The sequence below is a fragment of the Ascaphus truei genome, chromosome 2 (assembly GCF_040206685.1).
Source record: "Ascaphus truei isolate aAscTru1 chromosome 2, aAscTru1.hap1, whole genome shotgun sequence".
NCBI lineage: Eukaryota > Metazoa > Chordata > Amphibia > Anura > Ascaphidae > Ascaphus > Ascaphus truei.
The window spans coordinates 692,381-717,240 of record NC_134484.1 but is presented as its reverse complement, the minus strand read 5'-3'; the positions used below and the strand labels follow the sequence as shown (position 1 = coordinate 717,240).

The window sequence follows — 24,860 nt, the reverse complement described above, 5'->3', positions numbered from 1 at the left end:
CATGTAACAGTTACAGATAATATATATTATAGGCGTATGTAACAGTTACAGGTAATATATATTATAGGCGTATGTAACAGTTACAGGTAATATATATTATAGGCGTGTGTAACAGTTACAGGTAATATATATTATAGGCGTATGTAACAGTTACAGATAATATATATTATAGGCGTATGTAACAGTTACAGATAATATATATTATAGGCGTATGTAACAGTTACAGATAATATATATTATAGGCGTATGTAACAGTTACAGATAATATATATTATAGGCGCATGTAACAGTTACAGATAATATATATTATGGGCGTATGTAACAGTTACAGGTAATATATATTATAGGCGTATGTAACAGTTACAGATAATATATATTATGGGCGTATGTAACAGTTACAGATAATATATATTATGGGCGTATGTAACAGTTACAGATAATATATATTATAGGCGTATGTAACAGTTACAGATAATATATATTATAGGCGTATGTAACAGTTACAGGTAATATATATTATAGGCGTATGTAACAGTTACAGGTAATATATATTATAGGCGTATGTAACAGTTACAGATAATATATATTATGGGCGTATGTAACAGTTACAGGTAATATATATTATAGGCGTATGTAACAGTTACAGATAATATATATTATGGGCGTATGTAACAGTTACAGATAATATATATTATGGGCGTATGTAACAGTTACAGATAATATATATTATAGGCGTATGTAACAGTTACAGATAATATATATTATAGGCGTATGTAACAGTTACAGGTAATATATATTATAGGCGTATGTAACAGTTACAGGTAATATATATTATAGGCGTGTGTAACAGTTACAGATAATATATATTATAGGCGTATGTCACAGTTACAGATAATATATATTATAGGCGTATGTAACAGTTACAGATAATATATATTATAGGCGTATGTAACAGTTACAGGTAATATATATTATAGGCGTGTGTAACAGTTACAGGTAATATATATTATAGGCGCATGTAACAGTTACAGATAATATATATTATAGGCGTATGTAACAGTTACAGGTAATATATATTATAGGCGTATGTAACAGTTACAGATAATATATATTATAGGCGTATGTAACAGTTACAGATAATATATATTATAGGCGCATGTAACAGTTACAGATAATATATATTATAGGCGTATGTAACAGTTACAGGTAATATATATTATAGGCGTATGTAACAGTTACAGATAATATATATTATAGGCGTATGTAACAGTTACAGATAATATATATTATAGGCGTATGTAACAGTTACAGGTAATATATATTATAGGCGTATGTAACAGTTACAGATAATATATATTATAGGCGTATGTAACAGTTACAGATAATATATATTATAGGCGTATGTAACAGTTACAGATAATATATATTATAGGCGCATGTAACAGTTACAGATAATATATATTATAGGCGTATGTAACAGTTACAGATAATATATATTATAGGCGTATGTAACAGTTACAGATAATATATATTATAGGCGCATGTAACAGTTACAGATAATATATATTATAGGCGTATGTAACAGTTACAGATAATATATATTATAGGCGCATGTAACAGTTACAGATAATATATATTATAGGCGTATGTAACAGTTACAGATAATATATATTATAGGCGTATGTAACAGTTACAGATAATATATATTATAGGCGCATGTAACAGTTACAGATAATATATATTATAGGCGTATGTAACAGTTACAGATAATATATATTATAGGCGTATGTAACAGTTACAGGTAATATATATTATAGGCGTATGTAACAGTTACAGATAATATATATTATAGGCGCATGTAACAGTTACAGGTAATATATATTATAGGCGTATGTAACAGTTACAGGTAATATATATTATAGGCGTATGTAACAGTTACAGGTAATATATATTATGGGCGTATGTAACAGTTACAGATAATATATATTATAGGCGTATGTAACAGTTACAGATAATATATATTATGGGCGTATGTAACAGTTACAGATAATATATATTATAGGCGTGTGTAACAGTTACAGGTAATATATATTATAGGCGTATGAAACAGTTACAGATAATATATATTATAGGCGCATGTAACAGTTACAGATAATATATATTATAGGCGTATGTAACAGTTACAGGTAATATATATTATAGGCGTGTGTAACAGTTACAGGTAATATATATTATAGGCGCATGTAACAGTTACAGATAATATATATTATAGGCGCATGTAACAGTTACAGGTAATATATATTATAGGCGTGTGTAACAGTTACAGGTAATATATATTATAGGCGCATGTAACAGTTACAGATAATATATATTATAGGCGCATGTAACAGTTACAGGTAATATATATTATAGGCGTGTGTAACAGTTACAGGTAATATATATTATAGGCGCATGTAACAGTTACAGATAATATATGTTATAGGCGCATGTAACAGTTACAGATAATATATATTATAGGCGCATGTAACAGTTACAGGTAATATATATTATAGGCGTGTGTAACAGTTACAGATAATATATATTATAGGCGCATGTAACAGTTACAGGTAATATATATTATAGGCGTGTGTAACAGTTACAGACCAGATTAAAGTGTGAGACAGCTTTAGTTATGAAAGAACTTAGACTGGTGGTGGATGTGAGAGTCTCCGGTAGGTTGGTGCAATTAACCAGCTCCCTGCTGGATTCCTCAGACCAGTAGAGGTAACTTTATTTAAAAAGTGATAATTCCCTATTACGTGTGTGCGTGTGCGCGTGTGCGCGTGTGCGCGTGTGTGCGTGTGAGTCTGACCCTGTCTCATGATCTAATACCAGATTCTCTCTCCACGGCCGTCTCCCTCCACCAACTGTCTCCCACCCCAGCCGTCTCCCACCCCAGCCGTCTCCCTCCCCGGCCGTCTCCCACCCCGGCCGTCTCCCACCCCGGCCGTCTCTCTCCCCGGCCGTCTCCCACCCCAGCCGTCTCCCACCCCGGCCGTCTCCCACCCCGGCCGTCTCCCACCCCGGCCGTCTCCCACCCCGGCCGTCTCCCACCCCGGCCGTCTCCCTTCACCGGCCGTCTCTCTCCCCGGCCGTCTCCCACCCCGGCCGTCTCCCACCCCGGCCGTCTCCCACCCCGGCCGTCTCCCTCCCCGGCCGTCTCCCTCCACCGGCCGTCTCCCACCCCGGCCGTCTCCCTCCACCGGCCGTCTCCCACCCCGGCCGTCTCCCACCCCGGCCGTCTCCCACCTTGGCCCTCTCCCTCCCCGGCCGTCTCCCTCCCCGGCCGTCTCCCTCCACCGGCCGTCTCCCACCCCGGCCGTCTCCCACCCCGGCCGTCTCCCACCCCGGCCGTCTCCCACCTTGGCCCTCTCCCACCCCGGCCGTCTCCCTCCCCGGCCGTCTCCCTCCACCGGCCGTCTCCCACCCCGGCCGTCTCCCACCCCGGCCGTCTCCCTCCCCGGCCGTCTCCCACCCCGGCCGTCTCCCACCCCGGCCGTCTCTCTCCACCGGCCGTCTCCCACCCCGGCCGTCTCCCACCCCGGCCGTCTCCCACCCCGGCCGTCTCCCACCCCGGCCGTCTCTCTCCACCGGCCGTCTCCCACCCCGGCCGTCTCTCTCCACCAACTGTCTCCCACCGCGGCTGTCTCCCACCCCGGCCGTCTCTCTCCCTGGCCGTCTCCCACCCCGGCCGTCTCCCACCCCGGCCGTCTCTCTCCCTGGCCGTCTCCCACCCCGGCCGTCTCCCACCCCGGCCGTCTCCCACCCCGGCCGTCTCTCTCCCTGGCCGTCTCCCACCCCGGCCGTCTCCCACCCCGGCCGTCTCCCACCCCGGCCGTCTCCCTCCCCGGCCGTCTCCCTCCCCGGCCGTCTCTCTCCCCGGCCGTCTCCCACCCCAGCCGTCTCCCTCCCCGGCCGTCTCCCACCCCGGCCGTCTCTCTCCCCGGCCGTCTCCCTCCCCGGCCGTCTCCCACCCCGGCCGTCTCCCTCCCCGGCCGTCTCCCACCCCGGCCGTCTCCCACCCCGGCCGTCTCCCACCCCGGCCGTCTCCCACCTTGGCCGTCTCCCTCCACCGGCCGTCTCCCACCCCGGCCGTCTCCCTTCACTGGCCATCTCTCTCCCCGGCCGTCTCCCACCCCGGCTGTCTCCCACCCCGGCCGTCTCTCTCCCTGGCCGTCTCCCACCCCGGCCGTCTCCCTTCACTGGCCGTCTCTCTCCCTGGCCGTCTCCCACCCCGGCCGTCTCCCTCCCCGGCCGTCTCCCACCCCGGCCGTCTCCCACCCCGGCCGTCTCCCACCCCGGCCGTCTCCCACCTTGGCCGTCTCCCTCCACCGGCCGTCTCCCACCCCGGCCGTCTCCCTTCACTGGCCATCTCTCTCCCCGGCCGTCTCCCACCCCGGCCGTCTCCCACCCCGGCCGTCTCCCACCCCGGCCGTCTCCCACCCCGGCCGTCTCCCACCCCGGCCGTCTCCCTTCACCGGCCGTCTCTCTCCCCGGCTGTCTCCCACCCCGGCCGTCTCCCTCCACCGGCCGTCTCCCTCCACCGGCCGTCTCCCACCCCGGCCGTCTCCCACCTTGGCCATCTCTCTCCCCGGCCGTCTCCCACCCCGGCCGTCTCTCTCCCTGGCCGTCTCCCACCCCGGCCGTCTCCCTTCACTGGCCATCTCTCTCCCCGGCCGTCTCCCACCCCGGCTGTCTCCCACCCCGGCCGTCTCTCTCCCTGGCCGTCTCCCACCCCGGCCGTCTCCCTTCACTGGCCGTCTCTCTCCCTGGCCGTCTCCCACCCCGGCCGTCTCCCTCCCCGGCCGTCTCCCACCCCGGCCGTCTCCCACCCCGGCCGTCTCCCACCCCGGCCGTCTCCCACCTTGGCCGTCTCCCTCCACCGGCCGTCTCCCACCCCGGCCGTCTCCCTTCACTGGCCATCTCTCTCCCCGGCCGTCTCCCACCCCGGCCGTCTCCCACCCCGGCCGTCTCCCACCCCGGCCGTCTCCCACCCCGGCCGTCTCCCTTCACCGGCCGTCTCTCTCCCCGGCTGTCTCCCACCCCGGCCGTCTCCCTCCACCGGCCGTCTCTCACCCCGGACGTCTCCCACCCCGGCCGTCTCCCACCTTGGCCATCTCTCTCCCCGGCCGTCTCCCACCCCGGCTGTCTCCCACCCCGGCCGTCTCTCTCCCTGGCCGTCTCCCACCCCGGCCGTCTCCCTTCACTGGCCGTCTCTCTCCCTGGCCGTCTCCCACCCCGGCCGTCTCCCACCCCAGCCGTCTCCCACCCCGGCCGTCTCCCACCCCGGCCGTCTCCCACCCCGGCCGTCTCCCACCCCGGCCGTCTCCCTTCACCGGCCGTCTCTCTCCCCGGCTGTCTCCCACCCCGGCCGTCTCCCTCCACCGGCCGTCTCTCACCCCGGACGTCTCCCACCCCGGCCGTCTCCCACCCCGGCCGTCTCCCACCCCGGCCGTCTCCCTCCACCGGCCGTCTCCCTCCACCAGCCGTCTCCCACCCCGGCCGTCTCCCACCCCGGCCGTCTCCCACCCCGGCCGTCTCCCACCCCAGCCGTCTCTCTCCCCGGCCCTCTCTCTCCCCGGCCGTCTCTCTCCCCGGCCGTCTCTCTCCCCGGCCGTCTCCCCCCCCTTGCCGTCTCCCACCCCGGCCATCTCCCTCCACCGGCCGTCTCCCACCCCGGCCGTCTCCCACCCCGGCCGTCTCCCACCCCGGCCGTCTCCCACCCCGGCCGTCTCCCACCCCGGCCGTCTCCCTCCACCGGCCGTCTCCCTCCACCGGCCGTCTCCCACCCCGGCCGTCTCCCACCCTGGCCGTCTCCCACCCCGGCCGTCTCCCACCCCGGCCGTCTCCCACCCCAGCCGTCTCCCACCCCGGCCGTCTCCCTCCCCGGCCGTCTCCCACCCCGGCCGTCTCTCTCCCTGGCCGTCTCCCACCCCGGCCGTCTCCCACCCCAGCCGTCTCCCACCCCGGCCGTCTCCCACCCCGGCCGTCTCCCACCCCGGCCGTCTCCCACCCCGGCCGTCTCCCACCCCGGCCGTCTCCCTTCACCGGCCGTCTCTCTCCCCGGCTGTCTCCCACCCCGGCCGTCTCCCACCCCGGCCGTCTCCCACCCCGGCCGTCTCCCTCCCCGGCCGTCTCCCACCCCGGCCGTCTCCCACCCCGGCCGTCTCCCACCTTGGCCCTCTCCCTCCCCGGCCGTCTCCCTCCCCGGCCGTCTCCCTCCCCGGCCGTCTCCCTCCACCGGCCGTCTCCCACCCCGGCCGTCTCCCACCCCGGCCGTCTCCCTCCCCGGCCGTCTCCCACCCCGGCCGTCTCCCACCCCGGCCGTCTCTCTCCACCGGCCGTCTCCCACCCCGGCCGTCTCCCACCCCGGCCGTCTCCCACCCCGGCCGTCTCCCACCCCGGCCGTCTCTCTCCACCGGCCGTCTCCCACCCCGGCCGTCTCTCTCCACCAACTGTCTCCCACCGCGGCTGTCTCCCACCCCGGCCGTCTCTCTCCCTGGCCGTCTCCCACCCCGGCCGTCTCCCACCCCGGCCGTCTCTCTCCCTGGCCGTCTCCCACCCCGGCCGTCTCCCACCCCGGCCGTCTCCCACCCCGGCCGTCTCTCTCCCTGGCCGTCTCCCACCCCGGCCGTCTCCCACCCCGGCCGTCTCCCACCCCGGCCGTCTCCCTCCCCGGCCGTCTCCCTCCCCGGCCGTCTCTCTCCCCGGCCGTCTCCCACCCCAGCCGTCTCCCTCCCCGGCCGTCTCCCACCCCGGCCGTCTCTCTCCCCGGCCGTCTCCCTCCCCGGCCGTCTCCCACCCCGGCCGTCTCCCTCCCCGGCCGTCTCCCACCCCGGCCGTCTCCCTCCCCGGCCGTCTCCCACCCCGACCGTCTCTCTCCACCGGCCGTCTCTCTCCCCGGCCGTCTCCCACCCCGGCCGTCTCCCTCCCCGGCCGTCTCCCACCCCGGCCGTCTCCCACCCCGGCCGTCTCCCACCCCGGCCGTCTCCCACCTTGGCCGTCTCCCTCCACCGGCCGTCTCCCACCCCGGCCGTCTCCCTTCACTGGCCATCTCTCTCCCCGGCCGTCTCCCACCCCGGCTGTCTCCCACCCCGGCCGTCTCTCTCCCTGGCCGTCTCCCACCCCGGCCGTCTCCCTTCACTGGCCGTCTCTCTCCCTGGCCGTCTCCCACCCCGGCCGTCTCCCTCCCCGGCCGTCTCCCACCCCGGCCGTCTCCCACCCCGGCCGTCTCCCACCCCGGCCGTCTCCCACCTTGGCCGTCTCCCTCCACCGGCCGTCTCCCACCCCGGCCGTCTCCCTTCACTGGCCATCTCTCTCCCCGGCCGTCTCCCACCCCGGCCGTCTCCCACCCCGGCCGTCTCCCACCCCGGCCGTCTCCCACCCCGGCCGTCTCCCTTCACCGGCCGTCTCTCTCCCCGGCTGTCTCCCACCCCGGCCGTCTCCCTCCACCGGCCGTCTCTCACCCCGGACGTCTCCCACCCCGGCCGTCTCCCACCTTGGCCATCTCTCTCCCCGGCCGTCTCCCACCCCGGCTGTCTCCCACCCCGGCCGTCTCTCTCCCTGGCCGTCTCCCACCCCGGCCGTCTCCCTTCACTGGCCGTCTCTCTCCCTGGCCGTCTCCCACCCCGGCCGTCTCCCACCCCAGCCGTCTCCCACCCCGGCCGTCTCCCACCCCGGCCGTCTCCCACCCCGGCCGTCTCCCACCCTGGCCGTCTCCCTTCACCGGCCGTCTCTCTCCCCGGCTGTCTCCCACCCCGGCCGTCTCCCTCCACCGGCCGTCTCTCACCCCGGACGTCTCCCACCCCGGCCGTCTCCCACCCCGGCCGTCTCCCACCCCGGCCGTCTCCCTCCACCGGCCGTCTCTCACCCCGGCCGTCTCCCACCCCGGCCGTCTCTCTCCCTGGCCGTCTCCCACCCCGGCCGTCTCCCACCCCGGCCGTCTCCCACCCCGGCCGTCTCTCTCCCTGGCCGTCTCCCACCCCGGCCGTCTCCCACCCCGGCCGTCTCCCACCCCGGCCGTCTCCCTCCCCGGCCGTCTCCCTCCCCGGCCGTCTCTCTCCCCGGCCGTCTCCCACCCCAGCCGTCTCCCTCCCCGGCCGTCTCCCACCCCGGCCGTCTCTCTCCCCGGCCGTCTCCCTCCCCGGCCGTCTCCCTCCCCGGCCGTCTCCCACCCCGGCCGTCTCCCTCCCCGGCCGTCTCCCACCCCGACCGTCTCTCTCCACCGGCCGTCTCTCTCCCCGGCCGTCTCCCACCCCGGCCGTCTCCCTCCCCGGCCGTCTCCCACCCCGGCCGTCTCCCACCCCGGCCGTCTCCCACCCCGGCCGTCTCCCACCTTGGCCGTCTCCCTCCACCGGCCGTCTCCCACCCCGCCGTCTCCCTTCACTGGCCATCTCTCTCCCCGGCCGTCTCCCACCCCGGCTGTCTCCCCACCCCCGGCCGTCTCTCTCCCTGGCCGTCTCCCACCCGGCCGTCTCCCTTCACTGGCCGTCTCTCTCCCTGGCCGTCTCCCACCCCGGCCGTCTCCCTCCCCGGCCGTCTCCCACCCCGGCCGTCTCCCACCCCGGCCCGTCTCCCACCCCGGCCGTCTCCCACCTTGGCCGTCTCCCTCCACCGGCCGTCTCCCACCCCGGCCGTCTCCCTTCACTGGCCATCTCTCTCCCCGGCCGTCTCCCACCCCGGCCGTCTCCCACCCCGGCCGTCTCCCACCCCGGCCGTCTCCCACCCCCGGCCGTCTCCCTTCACCGGCCGTCTCTCTCCCCGGCTGTCTCCCACCCCCGGCCGTCTCCCTCCACCGGCCGTCTCTCACCCCGGACGTCTCCCACCCCGGCCGTCTCCCACCTTGGCCATCTCTCTCCCCGGCCGTCTCCCACCCCGGCTGTCTCCCACCCCGGCCGTCTCTCTCCCTGGCCGTCTCCCACCCCGGCCGTCTCCCTTCACTGGCCATCTCTCTCCCCGGCCGTCTCCCACCCCGGCTGTCTCCCACCCCGGCCGTCTCTCTCCCTGGCCGTCTCCCACCCCGGCCGTCTCCCTTCACTGGCCGTCTCTCTCCCTGGCCGTCTCCCACCCCGGCCGTCTCCCTCCCCGGCCGTCTCCCACCCCGGCCGTCTCCCACCCCGGCCGTCTCCCACCCCGGCCGTCTCCCACCTTGGCCGTCTCCCTCCACCGGCCGTCTCCCACCCCGGCCGTCTCCCTTCACTGGCCATCTCTCTCCCCGGCCGTCTCCCACCCCGGCCGTCTCCCACCCCGGCCGTCTCCCACCCCGGCCGTCTCCCACCCCGGCCGTCTCCCTTCACCGGCCGTCTCTCTCCCCGGCTGTCTCCCACCCCGGCCGTCTCCCTCCACCGGCCGTCTCTCACCCCGGACGTCTCCCACCCCGGCCGTCTCCCACCTTGGCCATCTCTCTCCCCGGCCGTCTCCCACCCCGGCTGTCTCCCACCCCGGCCGTCTCTCTCCCTGGCCGTCTCCCACCCCGGCCGTCTCCCTTCACTGGCCGTCTCTCTCCCTGGCCGTCTCCCACCCCGGCCGTCTCCCACCCCAGCCGTCTCCCACCCCGGCCGTCTCCCACCCCGGCCGTCTCCCACCCCGGCCGTCTCCCTTCACCGGCCGTCTCTCTCCCCGGCTGTCTCCCACCCCGGCCATCTCCCTCCACCGGCCGTCTCCCACCCCGGCCGTCTCCCACCCCGGCCGTCTCCCACCCCGGCCGTCTCCCACCCCGGCCGTCTCCCACCCCGGCCGTCTCCCTCCACCGGCCGTCTCCCTCCACCGGCCGTCTCCCACCCCGGCCGTCTCCCACCCTGGCCGTCTCCCACCCCGGCCGTCTCCCACCCCGGCCGTCTCCCACCCCAGCCGTCTCCCACCCCGGCCGTCTCCCTCCCCGGCCGTCTCCCACCCCGGCCGTCTCCCTCCACCGGCCGTCTCCCACCCCGGCCGTCTCCCTTCACTGGCCATCTCTCTCCCCGGCCGTCTCCCACCCCGGCCGTCTCCCACCCCCGGCCGTCTCCCACCCCGGCCGTCTCCCACCCCGGCCGTCTCCCTTCACCGGCCGTCTCTCTCCCCGGCTGTCTCCCACCCCGGCCGTCTCCCTCCACCGGCCGTCTCTCACCCCGGACGTCTCCCACCCCGGCCGTCTCCCACCTTGGCCATCTCTCTCCCCGGCCGTCTCCCACCCCGGCTGTCTCCCACCCCGGCCGTCTCTCTCCCTGGCCGTCTCCCACCCCGGCCGTCTCCCTTCACTGGCCGTCTCTCTCCCTGGCCGTCTCCCACCCCGGCCGTCTCCCACCCCAGCCGTCTCCCACCCCGGCCGTCTCCCACCCCGGCCGTCTCCCACCCCGGCCGTCTCCCACCCCGGCCGTCTCCCTTCACCGGCCGTCTCTCTCCCCGGCTGTCTCCCACCCCGGCCGTCTCCCTCCACCGGCCGTCTCTCACCCCGGACGTCTCCCACCCCGGCCGTCTCCCACCCCGGCCGTCTCCCACCCCGGCCGTCTCCCTCCACCGGCCGTCTCTCACCCCGGCCGTCTCCCACCCCGGCCGTCTCCCTCCACCGGCCGTCTCCCTCCACCAGCCGTCTCCCACCCCGGCCGTCTCCCACCCCGGCCGTCTCCCACCCCGGCCGTCTCCCACCCCGGCCGTCTCTCTCCCCCGGCCCTCTCTCTCCCCCGGCCGTCTCTCTCCCCGGCCGTCTCTCTCCCCGGCCGTCTCTCTCCCCGGCCGTCTCCCCCCCCTTGCCGTCTCCCACCCCGGCCATCTCCCTCCACCGGCCGTCTCCCACCCCCGGCCGTCTCCCACCCCGGCCGTCTCCCACCCCGGCCGTCTCCCACCCCGGCCGTCTCCCTCCACCGGCCGTCTCCCTCCACCGGCCGTCTCCCACCCCGGCCGTCTCCCACCCCGGCCGTCTCCCACCCCGGCCGTCTCTGTCCCAGGCCGTCTCTCTCCCCGGCCGTCTCCCACCCCGGCCGTCTCCCACCCCGGCCGTCTCCCACCCCGGCCGTCTCCCACCCCGGCCGTCTCTGTCCCAGGCCGTCTCTCTCCCCGGCCGTCTCCCACCCCGGCCGTCTCCCACCCCGGCCGTCTCCCACCCCGGCCGTCTCCCACCCCGGCCGTCTCCCACCCCGGCCGTCTCCCACCCCGGCCGTCTCTGTCCCAGGCCGTCTCTCTCCCCGGCCGTCTCTCTCCCCGGCCGTCTCTCTCCCCGGCCGTCTCTCTCCCCGGCCGTCTCTCTCCCCGGCCGTCTCTCTCCCCGGCCGTCTCTCTCCCCGGCCGTCTCTCTCCCCCGGCCGTCTCTTCTCCCCGGCCGTCTCTCTCCCCGGGCATCTCTCTCCCCGGGCATCTCTCTCCCTGACTGTCTCCCTCCCTGACAGTCTCCCTCCATGACAGTCTCCCCCCCCCGATCGTCTCCCTCAATCCCCGGCTGTCTGACCCTGACTGCTTCTCTCCCCGACTGTCTGACCCAGACTGCCTCTCTCCCCGGCTGTCTGACATTGACTGCTTCTCTCCCCGGCTGTCTCAACCCGACTGCTTCTCTCTCCCCCGGCTGTCTCTTCAGTTCCTGGGTCTGCACGGTCATGGTGATGCGGACGAGCACTCTCACGAGGCAGAGGATCGCTCTTATATATGGAAGCTGCTGGTGGTCTTGGGGGGCCTCTACGCCTTCTTCCTGATGGAGAAACTCTTCGGTATCCTCATGGAGCCCGAGGTGAGGTGGAGATACCCCAGGAGGGATATGGTGGGATCCAGGGAGAAGGGAGACCCCCGGAGAGAGGGTAGAAGGGAAGACAGAAGGAGGGAGGTGGGTGGGGGAAGGAGACCCTGGGGGAGAGGGGTGACCCCGGAAGAGAGGGGGGGGGGTAGAAAACAGGAGAGAGGAGGGGAGAGACCAGGGGAGAGGGTGAGAGGGGAGACAACCCCACCTAATGAGAGACACCGCCTCCCTTAATAAGAAACACCACCCCTTTAATGAGACACCACCGCCCCCCCTGATGAGACATGGCCCCACTAATTAGACACGGCCCATGTGACAGGGTAAATAAAAGCCACCAGCTATATGCCTGGAAAACCTATGTCTAGTCTGCAGTGCAGCACTGACTAGGTTAACTTCAGCTGGGAACCTCAGGGCAATAAGTTGGAACCCAGCTGCCTAATCAAGGTGTGTTAAAACCCCAGGCTGTAGACACATGGGAGCTGGCTGTTGAGGAGAGAGGAGTAAGCTGCTAAGGAGATTACTGAAACAAGGTCTGAGTAGCAAAGTAGTTGAATTGTGAACTGTCTGTCCCCTGCATAGAAAAAGGGTAGCTACCTTATATATAGACTCTCTGCTAAAGAGAAACTGTTTTGTTTGGTTTGCTGAAGAAAAAGCCATTTTCTTATGTTTGCTGATGAAAAGCTATTTTTGTTTTGTGTGCTGTATATCTTTTAAGGCTAAATAAATAAGCCTTGTCAAGAAACCCACGTGTGTAGTTGCATGTACCCTGCAACATATGGTGTCAGAAGTGGGATAGATTTTTTTCAAAAGGCTCCTGCAGTTAAAGGGCCACACACACACACACAAGAATGGAAGAATTTTTTTAAGACTTTCTGTGCGAGCAGACCAGACAGCAGGGACAGTTAATGCAGGAGCAGGCCCGCCTGCAAGCGGAGAGAGATGAAAGACTACAAGCAGCACAGGATGAGCGGATTGCCAAGCTGCTGACCCAATTCCAAGGGTCTGCCAGTGCAGAACTGGCAAGCAGACCCCCGATACTCCTGAGGAAAATGGCTCCGAACGAGGATCCAGAGGCTTTTTTACTGACATTTGAAAGAGTCGCCGAAGCTCAGGGCTGGGCTGCAGATCGCTGGGCAACTGCTTTGACCCCGCTCCTCATAGGAGAAGCCCAGGCCTCATATCAGGGCCTCCCTACAGATCAGGCAATGGACTACCGACAAGTAAAAGCCGCCATACTGGATCGCTTAGGTCTGACCCCAGAGACCTACCGGCAGCAGTTCCAGAACATGAAGTACATCGCTAAGATGAGACCCCGGGTCCTCGCTCAGCGATTATTGGACTTGTGTATGCGCTGGATACAACCCGAGGAGTGCACTGAGGAGGCAATTCTTGAGCAGGTGGTTTTGGAACAATTTCTACAAATAATACCCCCTTCAGCCCGCTCGTGGGTAAAATGCCACGCTGCTGAAACCCTAGCTTTGGCGGTCCGACTCGTGGAGAACTTCCTTGGGGCTGAGCAGCAGGCGAGTGTCCTGGACCCGACTCCACCGGCACTTGCGGACGCCCAAAGAGGGAGGTCAAATCAATGGGGAACCTACGGCCCGTCACGGAACTGCCAAGTCCAACGGAAGGAGCAGTCATTCCAGCAAGGACAGAGTCCAAATGCTGGTCCCCGCAGAGACCCTCATCTCCTTCCGGATGTCGGCTCGTCGCAAAATGAGAGGAACTTCCGAGGACGTCGCCCACAGGACCCACCAGATGCCTGGTCTCCAGTAACCGGTCCAGCGGAGCGCTATCCACAGCCCCCTCCTGCGAGGGAACCCTCTCCATGTTCCGCCTGCGGAGAAAAAGGCCACCGGTATGTGGACTGTCCACTGATGGATTGTTCATTCAGCAGAACCGTCGCCTCGGCTTTTACTGGGGAAAATTACAAGCCCTGGCTACTTCCAGCCCTGATTGGGGGAAAAAACGTCCAGGCCCTTGTAGATTCGGGCTCTGGGAAAACTCTGGTCCTCCAGGAACTGTTACCGCCCAACGTGTGTTCTTTTGACTCCCCATGGAGCATAGAATGTATACACGGCGATGTAAAACGCTATCCGAAGGCCAAAATCCGGCTACAGGTTAAAGGTCAGGAGGCCTACCTCGAAGTAGGAGTCGCTCCTTGGCACCCTGCCCCCGTTGTGCTCGTTCGGGACTGGCCTTTCTTTTCTGACTTAATGGCCCCAGTCTTTCACGAGGAGCCTCCTTCTAGGGCTCAGGAGAACGCTGGCAAACTGTTCCCCTTCTCGGCAGACCTTTTTCCCAGTAGACACCGGGTTCAAAAGACTCGGAAGCAAAGACGCTTGGACAAACAGGACTGGTTGCCGAAATCTGGGTCTCAAGGTGACCATTCTAGTAGTCAGAGGTCACAAGTGATGGTTGGGGATGGCCAAAGGGAGGGGGATATGGGCCCTGGAGATTTACCAGACCTGTACCTCCCTGACTTTCGCCAGAAGCAAAGGGAAGACCCAGTCCTTGCTAGACAGTATGACAAGGTGGTGAAAATTGATGAACAGATTTTAGATGCACAGGGGGTGATAGTATTCCCCCATTTTGAGCTATCAAAGGATATCCTATATAGGGTGAATAGGCAGACACAAACAGGGGAGGTCACCAGACAGATATTGGTTCCCAAGGCGTTTGTTAAATCTGTGTTCACTCTAGCCCATACTGTCCCTTGGGGTGGTCACCTGGGCAGGGACAAAACATTGGACCGTATTTCATCCCGATTCTATTGGCCAGGGATGCATAGTGATATTGCTAAGCTATGTGCAGCATGTCCGGATTGCCAGCTAACTAGTCCAAAAGGACAAAAACCAGCCCCTTTGGTTCCTCTACCCTTGGTGTCAGTTCCCTTTGAGAGGATTGGGGTAGACTTGGTAGGACCTCTAGAACCTTCTGCGAAAGGACACAGGTTTATCCTTGTAATAGTTGATTATGCGACAAGATATCCTGAGGCGTTCCCCCTGAGAACAGCAATGGCGAAGCAAGTAGCCAACAAGTTGTTGGAACTGTTCTCATGGGTTGGACTTCCCCAGGTTATGTTGACAGACCAAGGTACAAATTTCATGGCTAAACTGATGCAGGATGTCTTAAAGTTACTAGAGGTCAAGTCTGTTCGGACATCGGTCTACCAACCACAGACTGACGGATTGGTGAAAAGATTTAACCGAACTCTAAAAGGGATGCTGAGGAAATTTGTAGATTCAGAGAAGAGAGCCTGGGATGAACTTCTCCCTTTTCTGCTGTTTGCAGTGCGGGAAGTTCCCCAGGCCTCCACGGGATTCTCTCCATTTGAATTGCTCTATGGCCGCCAACCCCGGGGTATCCTAGACCTCCTAAAGGAGTCCTGGGAGGAACAGCAGTCCCCTTCTAAGAATACCCTGCAATATGTACTAGACCTTAGGAAGCGCCTAGATGTGGTCGGCCATTTTGCCAGGGAGAATCTTAGATCAGCCCAGGACAGTCAGGAGAGACATTACAATCAGAATACTCGCATGAGAGTGTTTCACCCAGGAGACCAGGTGATGTTATTGTTACCCAGTTGCGAGAGTAAACTCCTGTCCAAATGGTAGGGCCCATTCGAAATACTCCGCCGTACGGGTGATGCGGATTACGAGATCGCTCAACCAGGGTCCAGGAAGGGTAAACAAATTTACCATGTGAACTTGCTGAAACCGTGGAGGATGCAGCGGTCTCTATTCATCCACCCGGTGGAGGAGGAAACGGACTTGGGTCCTCAGCCTCCACGGGAGAATATCGTGAGTGACGATAAAATCCCAATGGGTAAACAGTTGTCCTCTGAACAAAAAGGGGACTTGTTAGCAATAATTACACAATTCCAGGATGTTTTTTCTGACTTACCAGGACAAACTAACTTAATTTCCCATGCAATCGAGACAGCACCTGGGGTAAAAGTACGTTCCCTTCCTTATAGGTTGCCTGAAAGTCGTAGGGCTCTGGTAGAGAAGGAGGTACAAGAAATGTTACACTTAGGAGTGATTGAGGAATCATGCAGTGAGTGGTGTAGTCCACTAATTATGGTCCCTAAACCCGATGGGAAGGTAAGATTTTGTGTGGACCTCCGAAAGGTCAATGTGGTATCCAAGTTTGACGCATATCCGATGCCAAGGGTGGACATATTAATTGACGCCCTTGGTAACGCGGAATATATATCCACGTTGGACTTGACAAAAGGATACTGGAAAATACCCTTAGAGGAAAAGTCCAAATGCAAAACAGCCTTTGCCACTACCATGGGTTTATACCAGTTTGTGACAATGCCATTTGGACTGCATAGAGCCCCAGCCACATTTCAGAGACTCATGGATAAGGTACTGAGGCCCCATAGGACTTATGCCGCAGCCTACCTAGATGACATTGTCATTTATAGCAAACACTGGCGGGCCCATCTAAATAGGCTGAAAGCGGTCCTCAAATCTCTAAGAGAGGCAGGGCTCACAGCCAACCCTAAGAAATGTGCCCTGGGTAAGGAGGAAACCAAATACTTAGGGTATGCAGTGGGAGGTGGAAAAGTAAGGCCACTAGCCGACAAAGTAGTTGCCCTGAAAGAAGTTCCGACCCCCCAAACAAAAATGCAGGTACGCTCTCTGCTGGGTTTAGCAGGGTACTACCGGCGGTTCATCCCCAACTATTCGGAAGTGGCAGCCCCTTTGACGGACCTCACAAAAAAGTGTGCCCCTACACAAGTGGTGTGGTCAACGGATTGTCAGAGAGCCTTTGAGGACATAAAAAGGTGTCTATCAGAGGGTCCCATCCTTAGAAGCCCAGACTTCAACAGCCCTTTTATAGTGCAAACAGATGCATCAGAGATAGGACTAGGGGCAGTGTTGTCACAACAGTTTGAGGGAGTTGAACATCCTATCCTTTTCCTGAGTAGGAAATTGTTCCCAAGGGAAAAAAACTACTCAGTAATTGAGAAAGAGTGCCTCGCAGTAAAGTGGGCAATCGAGGCTTTGAGGCATTACCTGGCAGGAGTCCATTTTACTTTGGTGATGGATCATGCTCCACTGAAGTGGTTAAATAGTATGAAGGATTCCAATGCTAGATTGACTGGGTGGTATATGGCCCTCCAACCCTTCTCATTTGAGATACAGCATAGGCCGGGAAAAGAGAACGCAAATGCTGACTTCTTTTCTAGAGAAGGGGTGGATGGTCGGGCTTCAGCCACAGACTAACAGGGGAGGAATGTGACAGGGTAAATAAAAGCCACCAGCTATATGCCTGGAAAACCTATGTCTAGTCTGCAGTGCAGCACTGACTAGGTTAACTTCAGCTGGGAACCTCAGGACAATTAGTTGGAACCCAGCTGCCTAATCAAGGTGTGTTAAAACCCCAGGCTGTAGACACATGGGAGCTGGCTGTTGAGGAGAGAGGAGTAAGCTGCTAAGGAGATTACTGATACAAGGTCTGATTAGCAAAGTAGTTGAATTGTGAACTGTCTGTCCCCTGCATAGAAAAAGGGTAGCTACCTTATATATAGAGTGTCTGCTAAAGAGAAACTGTTTTGTTTGGTTTGCTGAAGAAAAAGCCATTTTCTTTTGTTTGCTGATGAAAAGCTATTTTTCTTTTGTGTGCTGTATATCTTTTAAGGCTAAATAAATAAGCCTTGTAAAGAAACCCACGTGTGTAGTTGCATGTACCCTGCAACAGCCCACCTAATGAGATTCGGCCCCCCTAATGAGACAACACCCCATTTAATGAGGCAACACTCCCTAATGAGTGACACTGCCCCCCCTATGAGTGACAATAGCCCTCCAATGAGTGACACTGCCCCCCTCAATGAGTGACAATGTTCCTCCAATGAGTGACACTGCCCCCCCAATGAGTGACACTGCCCCCCCAATGAGTGACACTGCCCCCCCCAATGAGTGACACTGCTCCCCCAATGACTGACACTGCCCCCCCAATGAGTGACACTGCCCTCCCAATGACTGACACTGCCCTCCCAATGACTGACACTGCCTCCCCCAATGAGTGACAATGCCCCCCAATGAGTGACACTGCCCCCCAATGAGTGACACTGCCCCCCCAATGAGAGGTGGTCTTCTTGTGAGGAAGTCTTGCAGAGCTGTCAAGTGTCCCCCCACTCCTGTGCATTAGACCCCTTCTCACCTCCAAAGCAGGAAGTCCAGTGTGCCAGGGGCGGAGGTATGATTCAATGGGGCGGAGTTATGATGCAATGGGGCGGAGTTATGATGCAATGGGGCGGAGTTATGATGCAATGTGGCGGAGGTATGTTGCAATGTGGCGGAGTTATGTTGCAATGGGGCGGAGTTATGTTGCAATGGGGCGGAGTTATGTTGCAATGGGGAAGAGTTATGTTGCAATGGGGCGGAGTTATGTTGCAATGGGGCAGAATTATGTTGCAATGGGGCGGAGTTATGTTGCAATGGGGCGGAGTTATGTTGCAATGGGGCGGAGTTATGTTGCAATGGGGCGGAGTTATGTTGCAATGGGGCAGAGTTATGTTGCAATGGGTCGGGGTTATCTTGCAATGGGGCAGAGTTATGTTGCAATGGGGCGGAGTTATGTTGCAATGGGGCGGAGTTATGTTGCAATGGGGAAGACATGATGCAATGTTTATTTATACAATGCTTTTCCAGGTGTTGCCATGCCACCTTTGGCTACTAACCTGCCCTACTCCTGGCAGTAAGCCCTGGTAGAATCAGGCTGCCAGTAGTCAACATGAGGTTTCCCCCTCCTGGGTGCACACTGGAGTGACAGTGGGAGGCGGTAACATCAGGCTTGAGCATGACCAATCATGGGACAGACCTGGTGCCCTCCTCCTGGCTGTACTTAGGGGCAGTGCCGCCCCAGATTTAGTACTGCCTCTCTCCACTTGAAGGTGGCAGGAATCACACAGGATTGCCTAGAGATTGGCCTACCCTGCTCCTCTTACCCTTGGGGGAAAGTGAGTGATACCCTATACCCCTGGTCCTGCTAGAGGGCCAGCGAAGAGCCAGGACATCTGCAGGGACCCCGGCCTGTAGTGGTAGTCCAGGGACCATCCTCAAGTTGACCATCCCAGAGACTGCAGTGGGCAGAGACCTGCCTTGTTCCTGTACTGCCCAGACAAAGAGAATAAACCGTTCCTGTTGTTATGCTCCCGCCTAGTGTGTGATCTTACTGGGGGGAGAGGTGATAGTTCTACTGCAGGAGATCATCTTCACCTTCCTGGAGTCTGCAGCAGATGGAGGCGCTGCACTGCTAGAGAACCACATGTGTAATGTACCCCAGAAGCCTGGTCCTGTGTCCCCACTACCATCGGCGGACAACTCAGCCCTCCTGTTACCAGCAGGTATCATGCACCACACTTACAGTAATGGCCAAATCTCCCTCCGGGTGGGGGAAACACCGTTCCAATAGAGACGGAGTTATGATGCAATGTTTATTTATTTATAACATGTTGTTACCAGGAAGTAATACATTGAGAGTTACCTCTCGTTTTCACGTGTAACACACTTTCCCCCACCCTCTTGGGAGATGTGTATCATGTGTAGCTGCCGCGTATGTGTGGTGCAATACCTGTGGCTCACAAGAGTCCTGAGCCTCCGCTGCTTGGAACCTGGGGCGCACCTGGATCGGTGCTCGGTAGCGCCTCCACCTGTACGGGATTCTATATGTAGAATAACCCCGTTACCGGACACATAATAACGAGCACACACTGGGTCACGCAGAACACGTTTACTATAGAGCGATAAATAATGGTTACAGCTACGCACCAGGCCTCGCAGGACCGTAACCCCTCACCGTGTTCCCAACACCGTGTCCACACCCCTGTAGTGGTCACCCCAAAGTACTGCAGTGTCCCTGGACACCCAACCACCCTGGTGTATACAGAGATAACCCACCCAAAGTGTGACACAGCGCTGCCCCACTAATGTGTGTACAGTTGGTGCACTTGGAGTACCTGTCCAGGTGTTCCTGCACCCGGGTATGGCCAGAAGGGGAAGCGGATCCACTGATCCCAGCGATGTTGGCGGAGCCTCCACCTCTAAGGTGGGTGAGTCCCGCATGGATTGTACCACCGTATGCAGTGTTTCTTTGTTGCAGGTGTCTGGTCCCTGATCACCTGTGAACAGGAGACCTCCGTGTCCTGTCTGTGTCCCTCACTCTGGTACTACAGGGCAGTGTCCCTATCTGTGGGCCCATCCCTGCAGCAACCACAAGCTGCAGGGGGTCGGGGCCTAGCTGGGGCCTAATGGGAGTTTCTGGCCTAGTGCAGGAGCCACAGACCCCTGCACACACAACCTACCCCTTCCTTGTCCCAGCTCTGACTCGCATGGCTGCCAACGCACGAAAAGTATCAATTCCCAGAGCAGGGGAATGCTGCAGCCCTATTGGCTGTTGTGTGTCACTTGGTCCTGCAGCCCTGTGCATGCTGGGGTCTGTAGTCCCCATGGAGCCCTCTCCGGCTAGTGTCTGCCTTGCAGCCCTTCCTGCGCATGCGTGACACTGCACATGCGCGAACATAGTCAAAATGTCGGCACCCTGTTAAGGGAGTCGCCGGTAGTCTCAAACGATGCACTCGCCTGCGCGTTCCCGGCACCACTACCGGCACTCACCGCGAGCACGCGCACAGCTCTGCTGCCCACCGCGCAACCCATGGAAGTAAGGGGGACCTTGGGAGCCCAGAGGGGGGACCTGGGTTACACAAGTATGTCCTGGGCACAGAGTAAGACAAATAATACCTGGTTAAAAATACAGTTACATAATGAGCAGGGTATACGTTATATACAAGACATTGCGTGCACGGTTACAGATAATATATATTATAGGCGTATGTAACAGTTACAGATAATATATATTATGGGCGTATGTAACAGTTACAGATAATATATATTATAGGCGTATGTAACAGTTACAGATAATATATATTATAGGCATATGTAACAGTTACAGGTAATATATATTATAGGCGTATGTAACAGTTACAGATAATATATATTATAGGCGTATGTAACAGTTACAGATAATATATATTATAGGCGTATGTAACAGTTACAGGTAATATATATTACAGGCGTATGTAACAGTTACAGATAATATATATTATAGGCGTATGTAACAGTTACAGATAATATATATTATAGGCGTGTGTAACAGTTACAGATAATATATATTATAGGCGTGTGTAACAGTTACAGGTAATATATATTATAGGCGTATGTAACAGTTACAGGTAATATATATTATAGGCGTATGTAACAGTTACAGATAATATATATTATAGGCGTATGTAACAGTTACAGATAATAAATATAATAGGCGCATGTAACAGTTACAGGTAATATATATTATAGGCGTATGTAACAGTTACAGATAATATATTTTATAGGCGTATGTAAGAGTTACAGATAATATATATTATAGGTGTATGTAACAGTTACAGGTAATATATATTATAAGCGTATGTAACAGTTACAGATAATATATATTATAGGCGTATGTAACAGTTACAGATAATATATATTATAGGCGTACAGTATGTAACAGTTACAGATAATATATATTATGGCGTATGTAACAGTTACAGATAATATATATTATAGGCGTATGTAACAGTTACAGATAATATATATTATAGGCGTGTGTAAGAGTTACAGATAATATATATTATAGGCGTGTGTAACAGTTACAGATAATATATATTATAGGCGTATGTAACAGTTACAGGTGATATATATTATAGGCGTATGTAACAGTTACAGGTAATATATATTATAGGCGTATGTAACAGTTACAGATAATATATATTATAGGCGTATGTAACAGTTACAGGTAATATATATTATAGGCGTATGTAACAGTTACAGGTAATATATATTATAGGCGTATGTAACAGTTACAGATAATATATATGATAGGCGTGTGTAACAGTTACAGGTAATATAAATTATAGGCGTATGTAACAGTTACAGATAATATATGTTATAGGCGTATGTAACGGTTACAGATGATATATATTATAGGCGTATGTAACAGTTACAGGTAATATATATTATAGGCGTATGTAACAGTTACAGGTAATATATATTATAGGCGCATGCACAGTTACAGGTAATATATATTATAGACAACAGTAGTCCAGTAGGCACAATTACCTATTTCAACAAATGTATAGGGGGTTAGTAACCCTTGTACCGAAAAGTCCAATGAAAATAACAAAGTTTTATTTGTTTAAATACTTATTAAAAACACACATATATACATCATTCAAAAACTATTAAAATACCCCTCTACCCCTGAAGAAGCGTAGCCTTACGTGAAACGGTCGTCGGGAATAGGCGTCACTCGCTGACGTCATCAGAGGTGGCGGAACTCAGTGGTTAGCTGCACGGAGAAGACAGGCTTGTATCATGCACTTAGTCCTGACATAGACTCAGTGCAAGTCTAGCTGCGATCACGCAGCATCTCGGGGGCTGCATTACACTTTGTAGCCTTCTGTTCTCTGTCCCTGAATGCATGCTAGTTACTATTGCAATACACGCTATTTTGTTGCTACACTCGCACAGGGAATATTGATAAGCTGCACTTTCAGCTGCTCTGTCACCCTCTTACCTACCTGCCTATATACTCTGATAGAGAACATAGCACCAATATAGGGATGTGTAGTTGGCAAGAAATACATGTATGGTAGTTACACCATCACCGGAATTCACCTATTTAAAGGGGGACACGTTGCCTAAATCTCCATAATATGCAGCCTGATAAAAACCACTGATCTGTTATAATGTATGCAAGAAGGCTATTGGAGTTCCTATCTATGACAGATAGTTTACTGAACTACCACTAACCCTATAAGCCACCTCTGAAGGAGTATTTTAATAGTTTTTGAATGATGTATATATGTGTGTTTTTAATAAGTATTTAGACAAATAAAACTTTGTTATTTTCATTGGACTTTTCGGTACAAGGGTTACCAACCCCCTATACATTTGTTGAAATAGGTAATTGTGCATACTGGACTACTGTTGTCTAGAGTAATTATATACAGCAGTGAGGGCCGGGTGCTATGGGGATACTTTTCTCATCTCTTTGATCAACACTGTTAAACGCAGATATATCTATCCCTTCTGAGTACCTGCTTATCAGAATATTAACCACAAATTAAATGGATGAGCGGTTTTACTCTCTTTAAAGCAATATATATTATAGGCGTATGTAACAGTAACAGGTAATATATATTATAGACGTATGTAACAGTCACAGATAATATATATTATAGGCGCATGCACAGTTACAGATAATATATATTATAGGCGTATGTAACAGTTACAGGTAATATATATTATAGGCGTATGTAACAGTTACAGATAATATATATTATAGGCGTATGTAACAGTTACAGATAATACAGGCATACCCCGCATTAACGTACGCAATGGGACCGGAGCATGTATGTAAAGTGAAAATGTACTTAATGTGAAGCACTACCTTTTCCCACTTATCGATGCATGTACTGTACTGCAATCATCATATACGTGCATAACTGATGTAAATAACGCATCTGTAACAGGCTCTATAGTCTCCCCGCTTCGCACAGCTTCGGTACAGTTTTGGAGACAGTATTGCTGTTCAGGACGTGCTGACAGGCGCATGCGTGAGCTGCCGTTTACATATTGGGCGCTATGTACTTACTCGCGAGTGTACTTAAAGTGAGTGTCCTTAAACCGGGGTATGCCTGTATATATTATAGGCGTATGTAACAGTTACAGGTAATATATATTCTAGGTGTATGTAACAGTTACAGATAATATATATTATAGGCGTGTGTAACAGTTACAGGTAATATATATTATAGGCGTATGTAACAGTTACAGGTGATATATATTATAGGCGTGTGTAACAGTTACAGGTAATATATATTATAGGCGTATGTAACAGTTACAGATAATATATATTATAGGCGTATGTAACAGTTACAGGTAATATATATTATAGGCGTATGTAACAGTTACAGGTAATATATATTATAGGCGTATGTAACAGTTACAGGTGATATATATTATAGGCGTATGTAACAGTTACAGTTAATATATATTATAGGCGTGTGTAACAGTTACAGGTGATATATATTATAGGCGTATGTAACAGTTACAGGTAATATATATTATAGGCGTATTAACAGTTACAGGTGATATATATTATAGGCGTATGTAACAGTTACAGATAATATATATTATAGGCGTATGTAACAGTTACAGGTGATATATATTATAGGCATATGTAACAGTTACAGGTGATATATATTGTAGGTGTATGTAACAGTTACAGATAATATATATTATAGGCGTATGTAACAGTTACAGGTGATATATATTGTAGGTGTATGTAACAGTTACAGATAATATATATTATAGGCGTATGTAACAGTTACAGGTGATATATATTGTAGGTGTATGTAACAGTTACAGATAATATATATTATAGGCGAATGTAACAGTTACAGACCAGATTAAAATGTGAGACAGCTTTAGTTATTAAAGAGCTTAGCCTGATGGAGGAAGTGAGAGTCTCCGGTAGGTTGTTCCAGTTTTGGGGTGCAAGGTAAGAGAAGGAGGAGCGGCCGGATACTTTACTGAACCTTGGCAGACTTATGATGCAATGGGGCGGAGTTATGCTGCAATAGGGTGGAGTTATGCTGCAATGGGGTGGGGTTATGCTGCAAGGGGGTGGAGTTATGCTGCAATGGGGCGGAGTTATGCTGCAATGGGGCGGAGTTATTCTGCAAGGGGGTGGAGTTATGCTGCAATGTGGCGGAGTTATGTTGCAAGGGGGCGGAGTTATGCTGCAAGGGGGCAGAGTTATGTTGCAATGGGGCGGAGTTATGCTGCAATGGGGCGGGGTTATGCTGCAAGGGGGTGGAGTTATGCTGCAATGTGGCGGAGTTATATTGCAATGGGCGGAGTTATACTGCAATGGGCGGAGTTATGCTGCAATGGGCGGAGTTATGCTGCAATGGGGCGGAGTTATGATGCAATCTGGCTAATTTATGATGCATTGTGGCGAATTTATGATGCATAGGGGCGGAGTTATGCAATGGGCGGAGTTATAC

The 24,860-nt window shown here is 54.9% G+C and overlaps 1 protein-coding gene across 1 annotated transcript in view; it reads left to right on the top strand.

The window, feature by feature from the left end:
- SLC39A4 (solute carrier family 39 member 4) overlaps positions 1–24,860 on the top strand; it is a 58,994-nt gene that overhangs the window by 13,359 nt on the left and 20,775 nt on the right. Inside the window, exon 6 of the mRNA XM_075580883.1 lies at positions 11,585–11,734. Coding sequence (XP_075436998.1) covers positions 11,585–11,734 — 150 coding nt within the window. The remainder of the gene's footprint in view (positions 1–11,584; positions 11,735–24,860) is intronic.